The 15,987-nt window shown below is 35.8% G+C and overlaps 2 protein-coding genes, 1 non-coding gene and 1 pseudogene across 6 annotated transcripts; 2 read left to right on the top strand and 2 right to left on the bottom strand.

Annotated features, from left to right (window-relative positions):
* Nucleotides 1–290: 290 nt before the first annotated feature.
* On the bottom strand, nucleotides 291–400 carry LOC124397403 (annotated as a pseudogene).
* Nucleotides 401–808: 408 nt separating this feature from the next.
* LOC124397393 lies at nucleotides 809–927 on the top strand. The gene has a single exon (XR_006927914.1). It is a non-coding gene; the product is annotated as a 5S ribosomal RNA (ribosomal RNA).
* Nucleotides 928–1,352: 425 nt separating this feature from the next.
* Nucleotides 1,353–5,706, bottom strand: atp5pd (ATP synthase peripheral stalk subunit d). Of its 2 annotated transcripts, none has more exons than XM_046866951.1 (6): nucleotides 5,590–5,706; nucleotides 3,954–4,084; nucleotides 3,690–3,786; nucleotides 3,521–3,592; nucleotides 3,357–3,419; nucleotides 1,353–1,636 (listed from the first exon to the last, which is right to left on the bottom strand). In XM_046866951.1, the coding sequence occupies exons 2-6, from the start codon at nucleotides 4,073–4,075 to the stop codon at nucleotides 1,505–1,507; spliced, it is 486 nt and encodes a 161-aa protein (XP_046722907.1). In that variant the 5' UTR covers nucleotides 4,076–4,084; nucleotides 5,590–5,706; the 3' UTR covers nucleotides 1,353–1,504. The 2 variants fall into 2 exon arrangements, with proteins under 2 accessions (XP_046722907.1, XP_046722908.1); XM_046866952.1 differs by having other exon boundaries at nucleotides 5,595–5,700.
* Nucleotides 5,707–7,499: 1,793 nt separating this feature from the next.
* Nucleotides 7,500–15,564, top strand: slc16a5b (solute carrier family 16 member 5b). 3 transcript variants are annotated; one of them, XM_046865558.1, is made up of 5 exons: nucleotides 7,500–7,669; nucleotides 9,458–9,878; nucleotides 11,625–11,768; nucleotides 13,289–14,143; nucleotides 14,802–15,564. In XM_046865558.1, the coding sequence occupies exons 2-5, from the start codon at nucleotides 9,494–9,496 to the stop codon at nucleotides 15,014–15,016; spliced, it is 1,599 nt and encodes a 532-aa protein (XP_046721514.1). In that variant the 5' UTR covers nucleotides 7,500–7,669; nucleotides 9,458–9,493; the 3' UTR covers nucleotides 15,017–15,564. The 3 variants fall into 3 exon arrangements, with proteins under 3 accessions (XP_046721514.1, XP_046721513.1, XP_046721516.1); XM_046865557.1 differs by having other exon boundaries at nucleotides 7,500–7,677; XM_046865560.1 differs by lacking the exon at nucleotides 7,500–7,669 and adding an exon at nucleotides 7,835–7,962.
* The last annotated feature ends 423 nt before the right edge of the window (nucleotides 15,565–15,987 follow it).

Below are 15,987 nucleotides of genomic sequence, written 5' to 3'. Positions count from 1 at the left end.
AAACAGCCTCCAAACAAAACACATCTATATTTAGCCTATATACACACAATAAAATTGTCACCTAACAACACTGTGCTTTAAATCCTATTGGCTACTATAAAGTAATGTATCAACAATTTACATTAAGTTGTTATGCAATCTCCAATGAAGGTCACACTTTCAGCAAAATGTTTAAATGTGATTAATTATAAGCTTAATTAACCATTAGATATATATTAAACTAAATAAATGTTTATAATTACAGTCTATTACCAGAATAGACAATGTAGTATGGAGAGAAACAAATGAAAAGCTTACAGCACCTGGTATTCCCAGGCGGTCTCCCATCCAGGTACTAACCAGACCCGACCCTGCTTAGCTTCCGAGATCGGGCTTTCCCAGGGTGGTATGTGCCTTAAAATAACCCTAATTAAGATTCAATCAATTTATAACCCCTTACAATATATTTGGAGGTTAATGTATTATGTAAGATGAGATTAAATGAGATTCATTGTATGAATTAAATGTGATTGGTACAAATACAGAGTATATAGGCCTGGGATCAAAACAGCTTTCAAACGTTTTTATTATTATTATTATTATTTATTTATTTATTTTTTACCGTACATTAGTTGTAATTTATATATATATATATATATATATATATATATATATATATATATATATATATACATACATACATACATACACACACACACACACACACACAAATTACATTACCTACTATAGTCACCTATATTCCTGACACACCTCATGCTGTTTTAGAAACCAGTTCATCGTTAAATAGGGATATTGCCGATTACTTTTCGTTTACGGCCATACCACCCTGAGCACGCCCGATCTCGTCTGATCTCGGAAGCTAAGCAGGGTCGGGCCTGGTTAGTACTTGGATGGGAGACCGCCTGGGAATACCAGGTGCTGTAAGCTTTTCATTTGTTTCTCTCCAGACTCAATGTTAGATACCTATCAATTTTTCACATTTTAATATGCGGTCTCCCTTTTAAAAGAAACCAAACATGGGATCTTACATAAAACTGACAGAGTGCATAAAGTGCTGCTGGTTTTAGTGAATATAGTAAAAGGTGTTAAAATGCCAGTAGCGCCCCCTTGTAGGAAATCTCAACCCTCATCAGTAAATTATAACAGTTTATTTATCTAGTAAAACTCAGAAGATTCTCTCTAAACTGGTTCACGGTCGGATTTTAATCAATACATTTTATTGATTATATTCAAACAAATAATTGTATTAAACAAAAAAATGTGATGAATGTACAGAATAGGTAAATCTAAATGAATCAGTGCACTCTCACAATCAGACTTTGCAAAAGAAGGAAAAACAAATGCAAAGCACATCAAAACTTAAACTATTTATTTAATGTGTTTAGCCAGATACAGAACAGTATTGAACCACTCACCAAACCTTTTCTTTTTTACAGATTGAACCACAATTCATTTAATTCGGTATTCAATGTTTTATTAACTTAAACAATTGATCGTTAATAAATTACAGTTCAGAAATAGGCTTGTGGGGCCAATATGGATATTTCTCTTTGTCCAGCTTGGTCTCAGGGAAAGCTTCGTTGAGGTCTTCAATGGTCATCTGGTCAAAGGGAATCATGTTCTTGAACTTATCAAGCTGTCAGTAGAGAAGGAAAGTAGATCAGTTAATCATCATATTATAAAATTAATAAAAATAATCATAAGCAGAAGAAGAATAAGTATTATTTACAGGACAACACATGATAACTGCACTGTAGTTTTGGCAACTAATCTGTTCCAGCAGTGTCAAAATTGCTAACTAGGTGCTTACTAGGAACAAGACGATACACTAAAGCCACAATATGAGACACATCCTAACACAGACTCCACAAGACAGTATTGAATCAAATGAAATAATAATACACTTATTTTGAAAACACATCAAACCACTACAATATCAACACTCAATTATCAGAATATATAAGATTTTTTTCAGTGTCAAATTATTTCATGGCAATGTTACTTATATCTACATTGTTTGATGGTAGATCATGCTCTAGTTTATTAAAATAAAGATTTGTCAACACCACTTTTACTGCTGTTAGGCATCCACCTGAAATATATATATAAAAAAAAAACTAAAACGGTTTTATTTTCTCATCCCACCTAAATGAACATTGGGTTATTTGAGATGCGAGACACAAGTTCAGCGCCTGCCATCGTCTTTATCCTGTCAAGTCAATCGAGGTAGAAACTGGAGTACAGGTACAGGGGCTTATAATTACCACCCTAAAATGGCTCTACTGTGGATCTGCTGTGAATTCTGGGTAGTGTAGAACATGTTCAGCAAAAACCTGCCACAGTATGCGTGCTGCCTTTTCAGTATTATTTTTTAATTTATATCAAGTTTATGAAGACCAAATGAAAAGGATGAGGGGTGGATTTAAACAGCATCATACATTTCTTTTATTATTTAACAATTAGTAATTTTCTTCCCCTCCCCCTATGTCGTGGCAACAGGCTGAGAAGGTAGCCCAGACTTCTCTATTCCAAAACCACAGATTTTAGCTCCTCCTTGAGGATCGACCAGATATCCACCAGCCCAATGTCTAAAATATTCAATTTCAAACAGGAAATATCTCTGTACAGTGCTCACACCACACCTTAACAGGAAAGGATGTGGTAATCCAAGACTGAGAATTGCACTGCAAATTGTCCTTCAGTCACTGACCACAGCTTATAAGGTTAGAAAAACAGCACTACTTAGGTTGTAGGTAACACACCCAATCAGACTTTACCGTGAATAAAGATGGAAAACAAAACTTTACAACCATTGTTTCCATCTTGCTTTGATTTTAATCCCAGTTATCACTGAAGAAAAACACTAGGCTTCACCACATGTTAGACAAATTCAAACAAGATTTTAATTACCACTTGCTTCAACTGGGCAGTTTTATCTTTATTCTACTATTAGTTGCCATGGATTCACCAGCAGGCTTGTCTAATATCCATAAAACCTAACTACAAACTGAATATAAAAAGCATACATGACCAAAAAAAAAAAAAATCAACTGTCTTGGTATAATTAAGATTCCTTAAGAGAAACAGGTTCCATATGAAATACATTTATTAAGCCATTATAGATTTCAGCCTTAGACAGTGTTTTTCTGTTTGTAATTGCTGCTGTCAATTTTACAGACTTCATGTGATGCACAAAAAACTAAAACACAAGTGCTGTACGATATCCGGATTTAAACACTTTGCAAAAGGTGAAGAAAGAAGCAAAATAAGTTAAAATGACTCGCTTGGGGTTTAGGAACCAAAAACAAGTTTCAATAGTGAAGTAAAAAAATAAACACGCCAAAACCCATGATTACCTCTTTTTCATACTGAGAAATGCGAGTCTTGGATGCCTCAATGTATGCTGCAGCACTTTTGTTCTGCAAAATAACATGAGCAAGAAAACAAATCATTATGGGTAATTCATATGCAAATATGAGTTAAAACCTGTAGTCTTTAAATACAACCAGGCATTACTTACAGCCTCCTGCTCCTGTGTGTTGATCTTTGCTGTCTGAGTGTCCACTGGCTCAGGAACTACCAAAGCAGCAAACTACAAAACAGATATGAAAGCAAAAGAGAGACTCATCATCTATCAGCTTTAAGGTAATATGCATCTTATGACATTTTAAGACCTACAGAGCGCATACCTTCTTCTCAAAGTCATCCACCATGCCTGGTTTAGCTACTACTTTCCTGTAATGGTTCCAGTCAATAGAAACTGGCTTCTCTGGCAAAGAGGCAAGTCTGAAAAGATTATAACACAGATGTCACACTCGAATAATACACTGTTGGTTTAAACAGAGGAAACATTAACTTAATTAATGTTAATCAATTCATTCTTATTATTTTCCACTAATAATGAACATAGTATCCTAGATAATCATGGCTAATATATAGACTGTTGCACTTACTTAGCAGCAATGGCATCACTGCGGGTCTTCAGGTTGTTAAACATCGTCCTCTGGTTAGGAGGTACCCTCTCAGCAAAGGCCAGCCAGTCAATGGCCTTTACAGCAGCACGTCGTGCAGTCATTTCTCAATACTTGTGACCCAAAAAAAAAAAAAAAAAACATTCAGTACACTTCAAAATATCCTACAGGAGTATATGTTCATACCTGTGAAATCATTTAGGAAATATCCAACCCCTGGGTTACAAAATCACTCAAGATTCTTCTATCAAAAAGAAATAGGGCTTTTAAAGAGAGAGAGACAGTAGCGTATGATATGCTAAAAAAAAAAAGAAATTACCGGGAAGTTGTTGCCATACTTTTAATAACTTTATTAGGATTTGCTACTTATGATTTTAAAAATGTAATTGAAGGTTTAAAAAATGTATAATTCAAGAATAATTCAAGATCATGATTGTGTCTTTTTTAATGTGGGTGATGTGATGGCTTTTAAACTGTGTACAATCAGGAAAACACCTGGATCTGATAATATAGGGGGTACAATACAGCTGGAATGTGCAGAGCATTTAGAACCAATATTGTATAAAATATTTTTTCTTTCTCTTCAACAACAAAAATTACCTGCACAGTGGGAGAGACCTATAGTGATTCCAGTGTCGAAATGTTTCTAAATGTACAGACAATAGAAGACTTTAAACCTGTGATATACATCTTTAGTTATGAAATCTTTTGAAAAAGTAGGGAAGAGAGAAATTATGCAAAGGATGTATTGTTCACTAGACCTCCTGCAATTTGCATCTAGTTCTAAGTGAGATATAGAGGATACAGAGAATAAGCCAAAAACATTGGCTAAATGAATGTTTACCGATTTTTCTTCTGCTTTCAATACCATTCAGCCACATATGTAAGTTGGGAAGCTTATTAATGAATTTGGGTTGGATTTTAGTCTTTCAGAATGGATTTTAGATGTCCTTGTACAGAGAACAGTGTTTGCACCACTATAAAAACCTAATAGCTGAGGGGCATTTAGGCTGTGTATTATGTATTGTTGTTGTGTATTAGGAATGTGTAAAACAATTTGTTTGACACATTCCTTTATCCCCTCAACTATAAAGTTTACATTTAAGGTAAATATTTGTGTTTGAGTGCCTTATGTCTTATAATATTCTTGTATGCTGAAACCAAATTGCCTTCGTTAAATAAATAAAGATGAACTGGAAATAAATGATGCTTGCATATCAAGTTCAATATACAAAAGAATCGCATTTATCTTTAAATCAAGACAAGTTAATGCAAGTGATACAGTAACAGCACATTATAGACAATATCAAAGGCCAGCCAACTCAAGAAATATTATATTACCCTTAAGGTTTTATAGAAACCTCAAGTATATGATTCCTTTTCACGGTAAATTAGTAGAAAAAGCGGGCAGAAATGAGCAGAGAGCAACTGAAGGTCCCGTCATAAGCAAACAGCACAAGGTCAGCATTAAACTCAGCTCGCATTCATCACACACCCGAGATAAAGGCCTCATGTTACACCAAACATGTAAGTCAAAAAATTAAAGGAGATTAAAATGTCTTACAAATAAACGAAAAAACGACCATTAGTATAAATATTAATGAGTTACGACCCGTACCTTACTTGTCAAAGATCAAGCCGCTGCAAAGACAGGAGCGTGATGGCCGCCGCAACCGGAAACACCAGCTAAGTTTCATTTCTTCATGGGAGTTTAAACTAAAAAAACCAACAGAGAGCATTACTGCCATCATGCGGCCAGGCATAAAATAGCGTCCCATTCTACAAGGACTAGTAGAAAAAAATAAACTTGCGATGATAACTTGGCATAAATACAAAATAACACTTTAATACGCATTAGAAATCAGTGCAAGTCTAACAAATGCAGGTATTCTCGTTGCATATCTAGTTAGGTTTTCATTATCTACAGGTATTGCACTACAAAATAGCTCAATTTAATATTGATGTCAGGACCTGGCTTGTGTCAACAGTCCAGGCTGCTGTGGTTGGTGTACTGGTGCAAGGAATGTTTTCTTGCCATGCCACACTTTGGGCCCATTAATGCCAATCAATCATCACAAAAAGATTATCAGCCCATTTGAGCACTGATGGCAACTGTGTGCACCGCTTCATGCCCACCATTTAGCTATCTTCTAAGAACCACTTCCAGCATGGTAATGCGCCATGCCATAAAGCAAATATCATCTCGAAGTATAGTTTCATGAACATGAAGCTCAGTGTGCTTCTGTGGCCTTCCCACTCACTGAATCTGTGTACAATGAAACATTGTTGAGATGTTGTAGCACAGGTGCAATGAAAGTGGACCTGAAAAATCTACAGTAATTGTATGATGCAATAATGTCAGCAAGGACCAGAATCTCAGAGGAACGTTTCCAACATGTTGTGGAATCTGGATGCAACAAAGATTTGAGGTCGTTCTGACAGCAAAAAGTAGGCCATATTCAGTATAGTTTTTTTTCATAAACTGCTCTCTGCCCACACAAAAATATGTACTGCAATAAAAAAAAATAATTAATCACTGTGGCACTGTAATTTTCCTATTTTTCATGGTTTTAAGGTTTCATGTATTGTAGCATTGTCTCGCTTTTTGCTAAAAAGGTAGAGCTCTGTGTGACTGTCTTTATAATCTACTGGACATCACTTATGAGCATTTGTATCATTATTCATAGTTTCATGTAATTTAATGTATTTTAGTTCAGTAAGCCATGACATATACGTGGATAGTGGTGAAAAAAAAAGAAAGAACAACAGTGTGTGGGGCATTTAGAATAATTTTTATTTCAATTGTCCCCATCTATTCTGATGGGCATGGTCTAATCCTGGATGACAATGTCCCCATCTACAGGGCACCAGGCCTCATTAATAATTTGGGAAGATAAAAATGAAAAGCCCCCACCCCACCTTGAATTGTCATTTATCTGTACATTCTTCAAATGGCACCTTTTCCGTTGTTATCACAGCCTATTACGGGTGTTGATTAAACATTACAAATCATTATAATTTCATAAATCATTAATAACATCATAAATCATTAATATCTGATATATTTATTTCTGTGAGTGTGTATCTGTCCTGAATGCAATGGAACTAGACCTAAAGATAAATGAATTAATAAATGAATGAATGAATGAATGAATGAATGAATGACACTGATAAATGGAAAGCCCAAAATGAGACTACTAAACATGACAAATTAATTATAAAATAAACAGGAACCAAACGAAACCTGTAACGCTTTCTGTAACTGTGTTGCATGGGGCACTTGCATTATATGAGCAAAACTATTACAGCTCAAATTTATTAAACATATTAATATAAAAACATATGAATCAGTTTTTGTAATTATATTGACTGGTGTATTTCCGCCTGCTCTCAGTTACGTAGCAATTCTCTGCCATCATTTAGAAGTCACGAGCTCCCCCCCCAAACACACACACACACACACACACACACACACACACACACACACACACACACACACACACCTCTAATCTACAGAGTACACGCAAGTACGTGTGTTCAGTGTTGGAGTTCCCTGGTCCAGCACAGGGGGTCACGCAAGTCCACAAAGGATGGAGTCTCCAGAACCACCTTATGTCAAGCGCACATGCCATCTTCCTGCTAAGGTGATGAGACAGTGTTGATGTTGCAGAAAGGCATCGCCGTTTTTTGGCCACCAGGTAAGACTGTAAGTGCACATTTCAATAAATCTACTGGGGATCTTGTGCGTTTGCTGTTTGCATATCTGAATATGTAGTGAGCTAAAGATGGAAAAAGAAGAGACTGTGCGTAGTGTTGGAGATGCTGTTGTGTATCTACTCCCTGGGGTGAGAATTCAACAGGTGCTGGCTTGTCCTGCTGCTCCATGGAGAAAGTGAGGAAAAAACCCCCACAAATAACAGCGCTCGTAAACCGTTTTAATAACTGCAATAATAATGCGAATTGTATGGAGAAAGGATTATGATCACACCAGGTAAAGGTTAATCAGATTATCGAGGTTTAAACTGTGTGCTGATTTCAGTGCAATGCTGAGCGAAAAATCATGAATAGAGAGGCTTATTAAAAGGGACAAGCCATTTTCAAAGGCACGTTTTTGCTTCACTTGATAAAAAAGTGTGTTTTTTGCATGTTATTATATTATCTATGTTATATATATTTATGTGTTGCATGCTCAAACTGGGCAACAACTCACAATCAATGCAAAAGAAACTGTCCGGAAACATAATCCGTGGAAGTATACAGTGGTGTGAAAAAGTGTTTGCCCCCATCCTGATTTCTGAATTTTTTTGCATGTTTGTCACACTTTAATGTTTCAGATTATCAAACTAATTTAAATATTAGTATAATATAACACAAGTGAATACAACATGCAGTATTTAAATAAAGGTTTTTATTATTGAGGGAAAACAAAATCCAAAACTACATGGCCCTGTGTGAGATGACCTCAAGCTGAAGCTGAAAAATGGGTTCTGCAGCAGGACAATGATCCAAAACACACCAGCAAGTCAACCTGTAAATGGCTAAAGATAAAAAAAAAATTACTTTGGAGTGGCCTAGTTAAAGTCCTGACCTGAATCCTATTGAGATGCTGTGGCATGACCTTAAAACGATGGTTCATGCTCGAAAACCCTCCAATGTGGCTGAATTAGATGTTGCTGCTTACGGTGGCCCAACCAGTTATTAGGTTTAAGGGACAAAGGCTTTTCACACAGGGCAATGTAGTTTTGGATTTGTTTTTTCCTTAATAATAAAAACCTTCCTTAAAAAACTGCATGTTGTGTTCACTTGTGTTATTGTTTACTAATATTTAAATTAGTTTAATGATCTGAAACAATAAAGTGTGACAAACATGCAAAAAATAAAAAAAATCAAGACTTTTTCACACCACTGTAGATGTGGATGAAAACTTTATCATACACATTTTCTAACAACCATGTATGGTTTTCCTGTATTTATTATTTTTTATAACCGTTATTTCCACTTAAAATGAATTACCTGTAGGTATCGCTATTGTAACTTTATATTTATTTATTTACAACTAATACAAATATTTAGAGTTATCTCTGAATTTAAGTCATGACTTTGACATCAAATGCAACAGCCTACAAATGCATAGATTGAATCTATCAGTTGGATTTGGAATTGCCATTATAGATATAAGTAAACTGAACCTGTTTGTTGCTTATGATTCTGTTCAGACTCAGATTTGATTTGATGAAATTGCTGAATTGATGTGTGCATACATTGTTGATTTAATTGCAAAAACATGTTATTAATTTCTTTACATAGTTAAATATTAATGACAAATACATTTAAATTATTAATATACTTTTCCAACTGAAATGTATAGCGCTGGATTGTAGACATATAACTTATCTATTATCAACATTTTTGTAGATATTCAAGTTATTATTTGGGTATTGTGAATGACTAGAATTTTGGCATTTTATTATGCCCTATTCATGCAGAGAGCAGCTATAACAGAAGCCCATCTGGCAAGCAGAATGACTGAAGGTGTAGATGATCCTCAAGCCCCAAAGACTATAATAAGCAATAGCTCCATCATCCACCAGGCAAGAAACACTGATGTTAGCCAAAGCCTTGGGACATTGAGCGGGACTTCCTCTCTGCATACTTCAGATGAGGGGCCAGGGCAGTATCAGGACCACCAGGACAAACAAGAAGTAGAACAACAAAATGGACATCTGGCACCTGATGGAGGCTGGGGCTGGGCTGTACTGACAGCTACTATTCTGGTCTTGGCACTCACACTCGCCTTCCCCGCCTGCATTGGCATCTTTTACACAGATTTGCAAAATGAGTTTCAAGCAAGCAACTCTGAAACTTCCTGGGTGCCAGCCATCATGACAGCAGTACTGCATGCAGGAGGTAGGAAAGGAGTCACATTAATTCATATATAGGGTGTTATTTATTTTCATATTAATTCCTAGGATAATAAAGTGTCAAAACCCAAAATGGCTTTCACTACAGCTGAGTGTCTCAAAATACCTCATTCTACAATAAACACTTAAAAAGAACATTATTTATTACTTTATTGCATGAACATTGAAAGCTTAATCTTAGAGAAATGTCATTCTTGTGGAAAGGGGAAAGGGTTTTGCTTTTAGATGGGTTGAGATACTGAAACTTGAGCATAAGAAAGACATTCTTCTATTTTGCCCCCTGGGGGAGGATCACATTTAGTCTGACAACTGATAGAAATGAGCCAGGCAGGAGGTCGTGAGAATATTTTAGTATATTTCCATTGGCCCAGTGCTGAAGAAACAAAGGTGATCTGCTAATGTTTTCTGCACAGCGCCATATCCATTATTTTAAACTGGGGTAGTGTTTAGTGTAGCAAACATGACTCATTTGAGAGTATTAGAAAATGTGTTACCAAAACAAGTTTTATTTGATAGAAGATATAGCACTATAGAATGTTTATAGTTTTTTCTTACTGTATGTCATAAAGGAGAAATTGGAGAAGACAATGTACTCAGAAAGAAAAAAAAATTTAATTTACTTGAATTTCAGAGATAAGTGTATTTTTCTTTTTCAAACTCACTACTGTATAGTTGTAAATATAATATAGCGAAAGTACTAATTTTATTGATTTTGTAAGTGAACAGAAATAAACACAACACCTGTATCAAACTATTTAAAAAAGAATATTATTCAGCAAATTTTATTGCATTTTCATTTAATTAACTTAAAAACATACAGAAATCAAAGAACAGCAAGTGTGGCATATCCAAAATATTTTGGATATAATTCCAGATACAAAGTCTCAGATGATAACTACCTAGTTAGGCTCATGACTGACCCAATCAGGGCATAACAATTAAAAACTCCAAATTTTCCAAATATTGTGTTAGTAATCAGCAACCAATGGGTCATCTAAACAGCTGACTATAGAAAATAACATCAAATTAATTTAATTCAATTCAATTCAATTCATTTTTATTTGTATAGCGCTTTTAACAATGAACATTGTCTCAAAGCAGCTTTACACAGAAAATGTGGTGATTAAAAGTGAATATGTGCTTTATAAGTAAGTTTGTCCCTGGTGAGGAAGCCGGTGGCAACTGTGGCAAGGAAAAACTCCCCGAGATGGCATAAGGAAGAAACCTTGAGAGGAACCAGACTCAAGAGGGAACCCATCCAAGTTATCAAAGTGCAGCTCACAATTTTTATTCTAAAAAAAAGCTTTAGAACATGCAATATTGTTTTTCATTAAAAGTATTTTCAACATGACTGTGCATTAATATTTGCAATCTAAGCTATAAAATTACAATTATTTGCTGAAGCGGTTAAAATAAAAAGTCCAGGGTGCCCAAACCTTTACAATTGTAAATAAACCTGGAAACCTTGTTCACACTCAGATTCCCTTTATGTAGTCACGAACAAGGACTTTCATCAATCCTGTGTACACAGTGTTTGTATCCACCACTGCAATCATCATCTATTATATTTTACTCAGATAATCTCCATATGTGTGAGGAAGCTAAAAGAGTTAATCTGCAATTCAGATACTCTTATTGTCATGTCAGGGTTTGAGCATTTGTGTGTGCGTGGTCTTGTGTATAACTCTGTGTCCATTGTTGTTTGTATTACAAAGCTAATGTTTCTCTGTAGGCCCTGTATGCAGCGTTCTCGTGGAGTGCTTCGGTTGTCGTGCAACAATAATGGTGGGTGGGATTCTGAGTGGTCTAGGGATGGTAGTCAGCTCTTTCGCTCGAACCATGGCAGACTTGTACATTGCCACTGGAGTCATCACAGGTCAGTGACACATAACATAATGTACATTATACGCATGTGCTAATATTCATAGTAGAGAGTGCACACAAATCTCAATATGTGGACAATTATATGTGGACAATATGTGGTTATAATTAGAAGTCACATTTAAAACATTTAAACTCATTGGACAAAAAGTGATTGCATCAAACAGTGTCTATAAATTGCACCTCTGTATAATCAAAACAGTCTGTACTTTTAACAATGGATATTTTCCCTAAGCAGCTTTACTGAAAATAGATAAACTGTTCACTGATTGGCACTTGAATACAAAACTGTTCATGGCAAATGCAGCTTTGATCCACTGTAGCAGACTGTTTATGTTAATCACAGTTTTCATAACTCTTGATTTTAACCTTCTATAGTAACCTCCCGGTCTTTAGGTTGTTCATGTGGTACCATCTTCAGCTGCACCAAGTTGTCTCCATTTACATTTACATTTATGCCATTTAGCAGACGTCCTTGTCCAGAGCGGCATACAAAAGTGCTTTGGGTCTCTATCAATGAATAGATCTACACTGGTGCGCTAGATTACAAACTTAAGATAAATCAGCCTACAACTCTGTTGAGAGTTTTTTTTTTAAAGTACTCTATCCAGAAAATCAGTCAGAAAAAATAGAAACTGAACAAATTACTGTTACCTCAGGAGCATGGTTAGCTCAACAGAGAAAGAAACAGAAAGAAGAGAGTGTGGCAGAGATAGAGAAATGGCAAATATTAGGTGTCCCTATTGTTACATAAGAGCTAAGGCAGTGTCCAATATTTCCCATAAAGGGCCGGTGTGGGTGTAGGTTGTCATTCTGAACATCTGAACAAACAAGGGCCACAACTGATTGTACATTGAAAATTAAGATCTAAAAGATGGAATCTGTTGTGGCTTGGTTGGAATGAAAACCTGCACTCACACTCGCCCTTTGTGGAAAAGATTGGACACCTGAGTTAAGAACACTGTGCAGTGTGAGCAGAGTGGCAAGTAGGGACTACAGTAAGACTAGGTATGACCACATATTTAAAAGGGTGAGCCAGAAGGTAACACAGGCATGAAAAAGATCTATAAGATTACCCTCCACACCAATGTTAACAAATTTTAGAAACATGAACACACAAAATTTTGCTGTATTATGCACCCAGTCAGCATAAAAGTGAACAAAAATTGACAGGACCTGTCTTAATGTAGGAGAATTGAAGCAGTAGTCAAGTGTTTAGAAAAAAATTACACATAGGCCTTTGAAAAATTTTGGGTAAAGTAATATGATTTATTGTTCTTCTTAAGAAAAAATAAGTATTTAGTCAATGAATTTACTCACATGTAATGAATTTACTCACAATGAATTTACTCACAATGAATTTACTCACATGTAACTTATAACATACTTACCATATACTTAACATATATATATATATATATATATATATATATATATATATATATATATATATATATATATATAAAACCCATGTCATACCAGAAAATAATTCTGTCAGTTTTTATCACCCAACAGGACTGGGATTTTGTTTATGCTTCCAGCCATCAGTCACAATGGTGGGCTATTACTTTGTACGCCGGCGTGCCTTTGCCAGTGCCCTGTCTTCCACGGGAACAGCACTGGGTCTAAGCACTCTCCCCTTGCTGGCCAACTTTCTATTGGAGCAGTTTGGCTGGCGAGGCAGCTTCCTAGTGCTGGGTGGAGTAGTGCTCAACTGCTGTGTGTGTGGGGCGGTCATGAGGCCTCTAGAGGCCAAAATAAACATGAAGGCACTGCTGATTCAGTCAGAAAATCCACTGCTTAAAACTAATGCACAGCAGGCTCAAAATGATCTAAAGACGCGTCTGCAGAGCACCTTGTCATCCCTAGTGCTCTTCCTCAGCAGGCATATGGCTGTTGACCTGATACGCACCCACCCACGCTTTCTTGCCTATGCCTTGGGTGTGTCATGGATGATGTTGGGTTTTTTAGTGCCACTGATCTACCTGGTGCCATATGCTACTGCACACGGGATAGAGCAGGAGCAAGCTGCTTTGCTTATGGCTGTCCTCGGTCTGGTCAATGTAACGGTAAGACCAACAGCAGCTCTGCTTTTCGGACTAAAGCGCTTCCGTGGAAGCCATCATTTTGTATATGTGTTTGCCTCTGCCCTCTTGGTCAATGGCTTAAGCAACTGTATGTGTGCTGCCATGACCAGTTTCAATGCACTTCTGACATATGTGCTGGTGTTTGCTGCTTCAATGAGTATTGTGGGCTCACTACTTTACACTGTGTTGATGGAGACGGTGGAGATGAGTCGTTTCCAGTCAGCCCTTGGCCTCATCAGCATCATGGAGAGTGTCATGCTTCTTCTGGGTCCACCTCTAGCAGGTGAGGTATGCCTTCTAGAACTGTGTGCCAATATGTTGTTAATAATACCAGAATTACTATATAGTAAATAACAATCAGCGTTTATATGGGGCATTCCTTTTTAGAGTATTTCTTTAAATAGAAAAAAATTAAACAAGGTAAAGATAATGCAAGTAATGAGCTACAAATATAAGTGAATATAATCAGTAATATGAAAAAATGCATGATAAAATGTATAGCCATATTTTGTCTTAAATATTAAGATGAAGAAATTTGTTAATAATAGTTGTTAATTATATAGGACCCAAAAAAAGACCAACATCAAATGTTGTACCAATTTCCGTTTATGTTCGACCATTATAAGTACACTGATGTCAGGAAATATATCATACTTCCTGTTTGCCTCATGACAGTCGTAGTCAAAAATAAGGGGCGGGGAGCTTTTGTATTCTGATTTCCTCATATTAAATAAGACTAGCATATTCCTGCTTTTACTTGTGGTTTAAAAAAACACCTACATCAATGACACAGCATTGTTATTGTCAGGTTTCCAGTAGCACCTCAAGTCAGATTAGAAGACCATGTATTTAGGCTTCCAGTTGCTCTGCCTTATAAATCGAAGATTGATATTGATACTCTTTGGAATGCTGAAATGCTAAATTTGATCTTGCTCTTGCAGGAATGTTGGCAGATATTACTGGGCAACACAGCTACGTATTCTTCTTCTGCAGTCTGTCTGTTTCCACTGCTGGCCTTTACATTATGGTGTCTTTCTACTGGCTGGACAGACAGAGTAACAAGGTAGAGAAGAGGCCTTATTCTGAGCACACATGCAATTTGAAGCCCAATATTAGTCTGGTAACCAAGTGCCCTTTACAGAGGAGAGAGGTCTAGGACACTGATAATGCCAGTGATGCTTAAATAATACAGTGTAAATGCATTTCTGTTTACTACCACTAGTATATGAGCTGATACAGGAATACATATAGGTATCACCTTTGCCCTTTTTTTCCGCTTCTTTTAGATACACACCATACAGTGGTGACGGTTTATATTTGCACATAACAGTATTGACATATTGACGGTCTTTATTCAACACTCACCCAGTCGCAAATCATTTTATAAAGGTTTTCTAGATTTTATCAAACAGTCACTGGTAACTGGGTGAATATTGTTTTTTTGCTATCAATAATTTTGTATTTTTGCAAATTTGAACAAAACCATTTGACTTAGATATTGCCGGTTTAATTAAAGAAATATTGTCATCTGAATTTTCTAGCTGCCAAAGGTCATGATTTAATTGTATGTCTTGAAGAATGTTTCCTCTGCTAATATATAGGAATAACTATCGAATTATTGACACTGTGAGAAACCACGATAGCCTTTTATTCTGAATTTTTAAGTTATTTAAAAAAAGATAAATCTTTTAAAATATTTATGTATCTGAACCTTGTATTGAAATAAATAGACAATTTCAGTCTCTGTTGAATTCTTTCATTGGTATAATTTGCCTACTAAACAGAGAGTCTTATAAAGAAGCAAACATGCACAGTGTTAAAGGCAATTTTACATCTTGCACAGATTATAAAGGATGCAGAAGTTAGATATACAATCAGACAGATTTGATAGAAATAGGCGCTACATCCCATTCACTGTGACCAAGTGGCGATGACCAAACGAATAATGACTGCAAAACTGCATATACAATATATATATATATATATATATATATATATATATATATATATATATATATATATATATATATATATATATATATTGTATACGCAGTTATCTCATCTCATGCTGAGGTTTAATCTTAAATACAGTTAATGCTTCCATCTAGTGTTACATTTTGGTATTAC

The sequence above is a fragment of the Silurus meridionalis genome, chromosome 14, assembly GCF_014805685.1.
Source record: "Silurus meridionalis isolate SWU-2019-XX chromosome 14, ASM1480568v1, whole genome shotgun sequence".
NCBI classification, from domain to species: Eukaryota; Metazoa; Chordata; class Actinopteri; order Siluriformes; family Siluridae; genus Silurus; species Silurus meridionalis.
The sequence above is the reverse complement of the archived record's forward strand: the minus strand, read 5'-3'. Positions and strand labels throughout refer to the sequence as shown.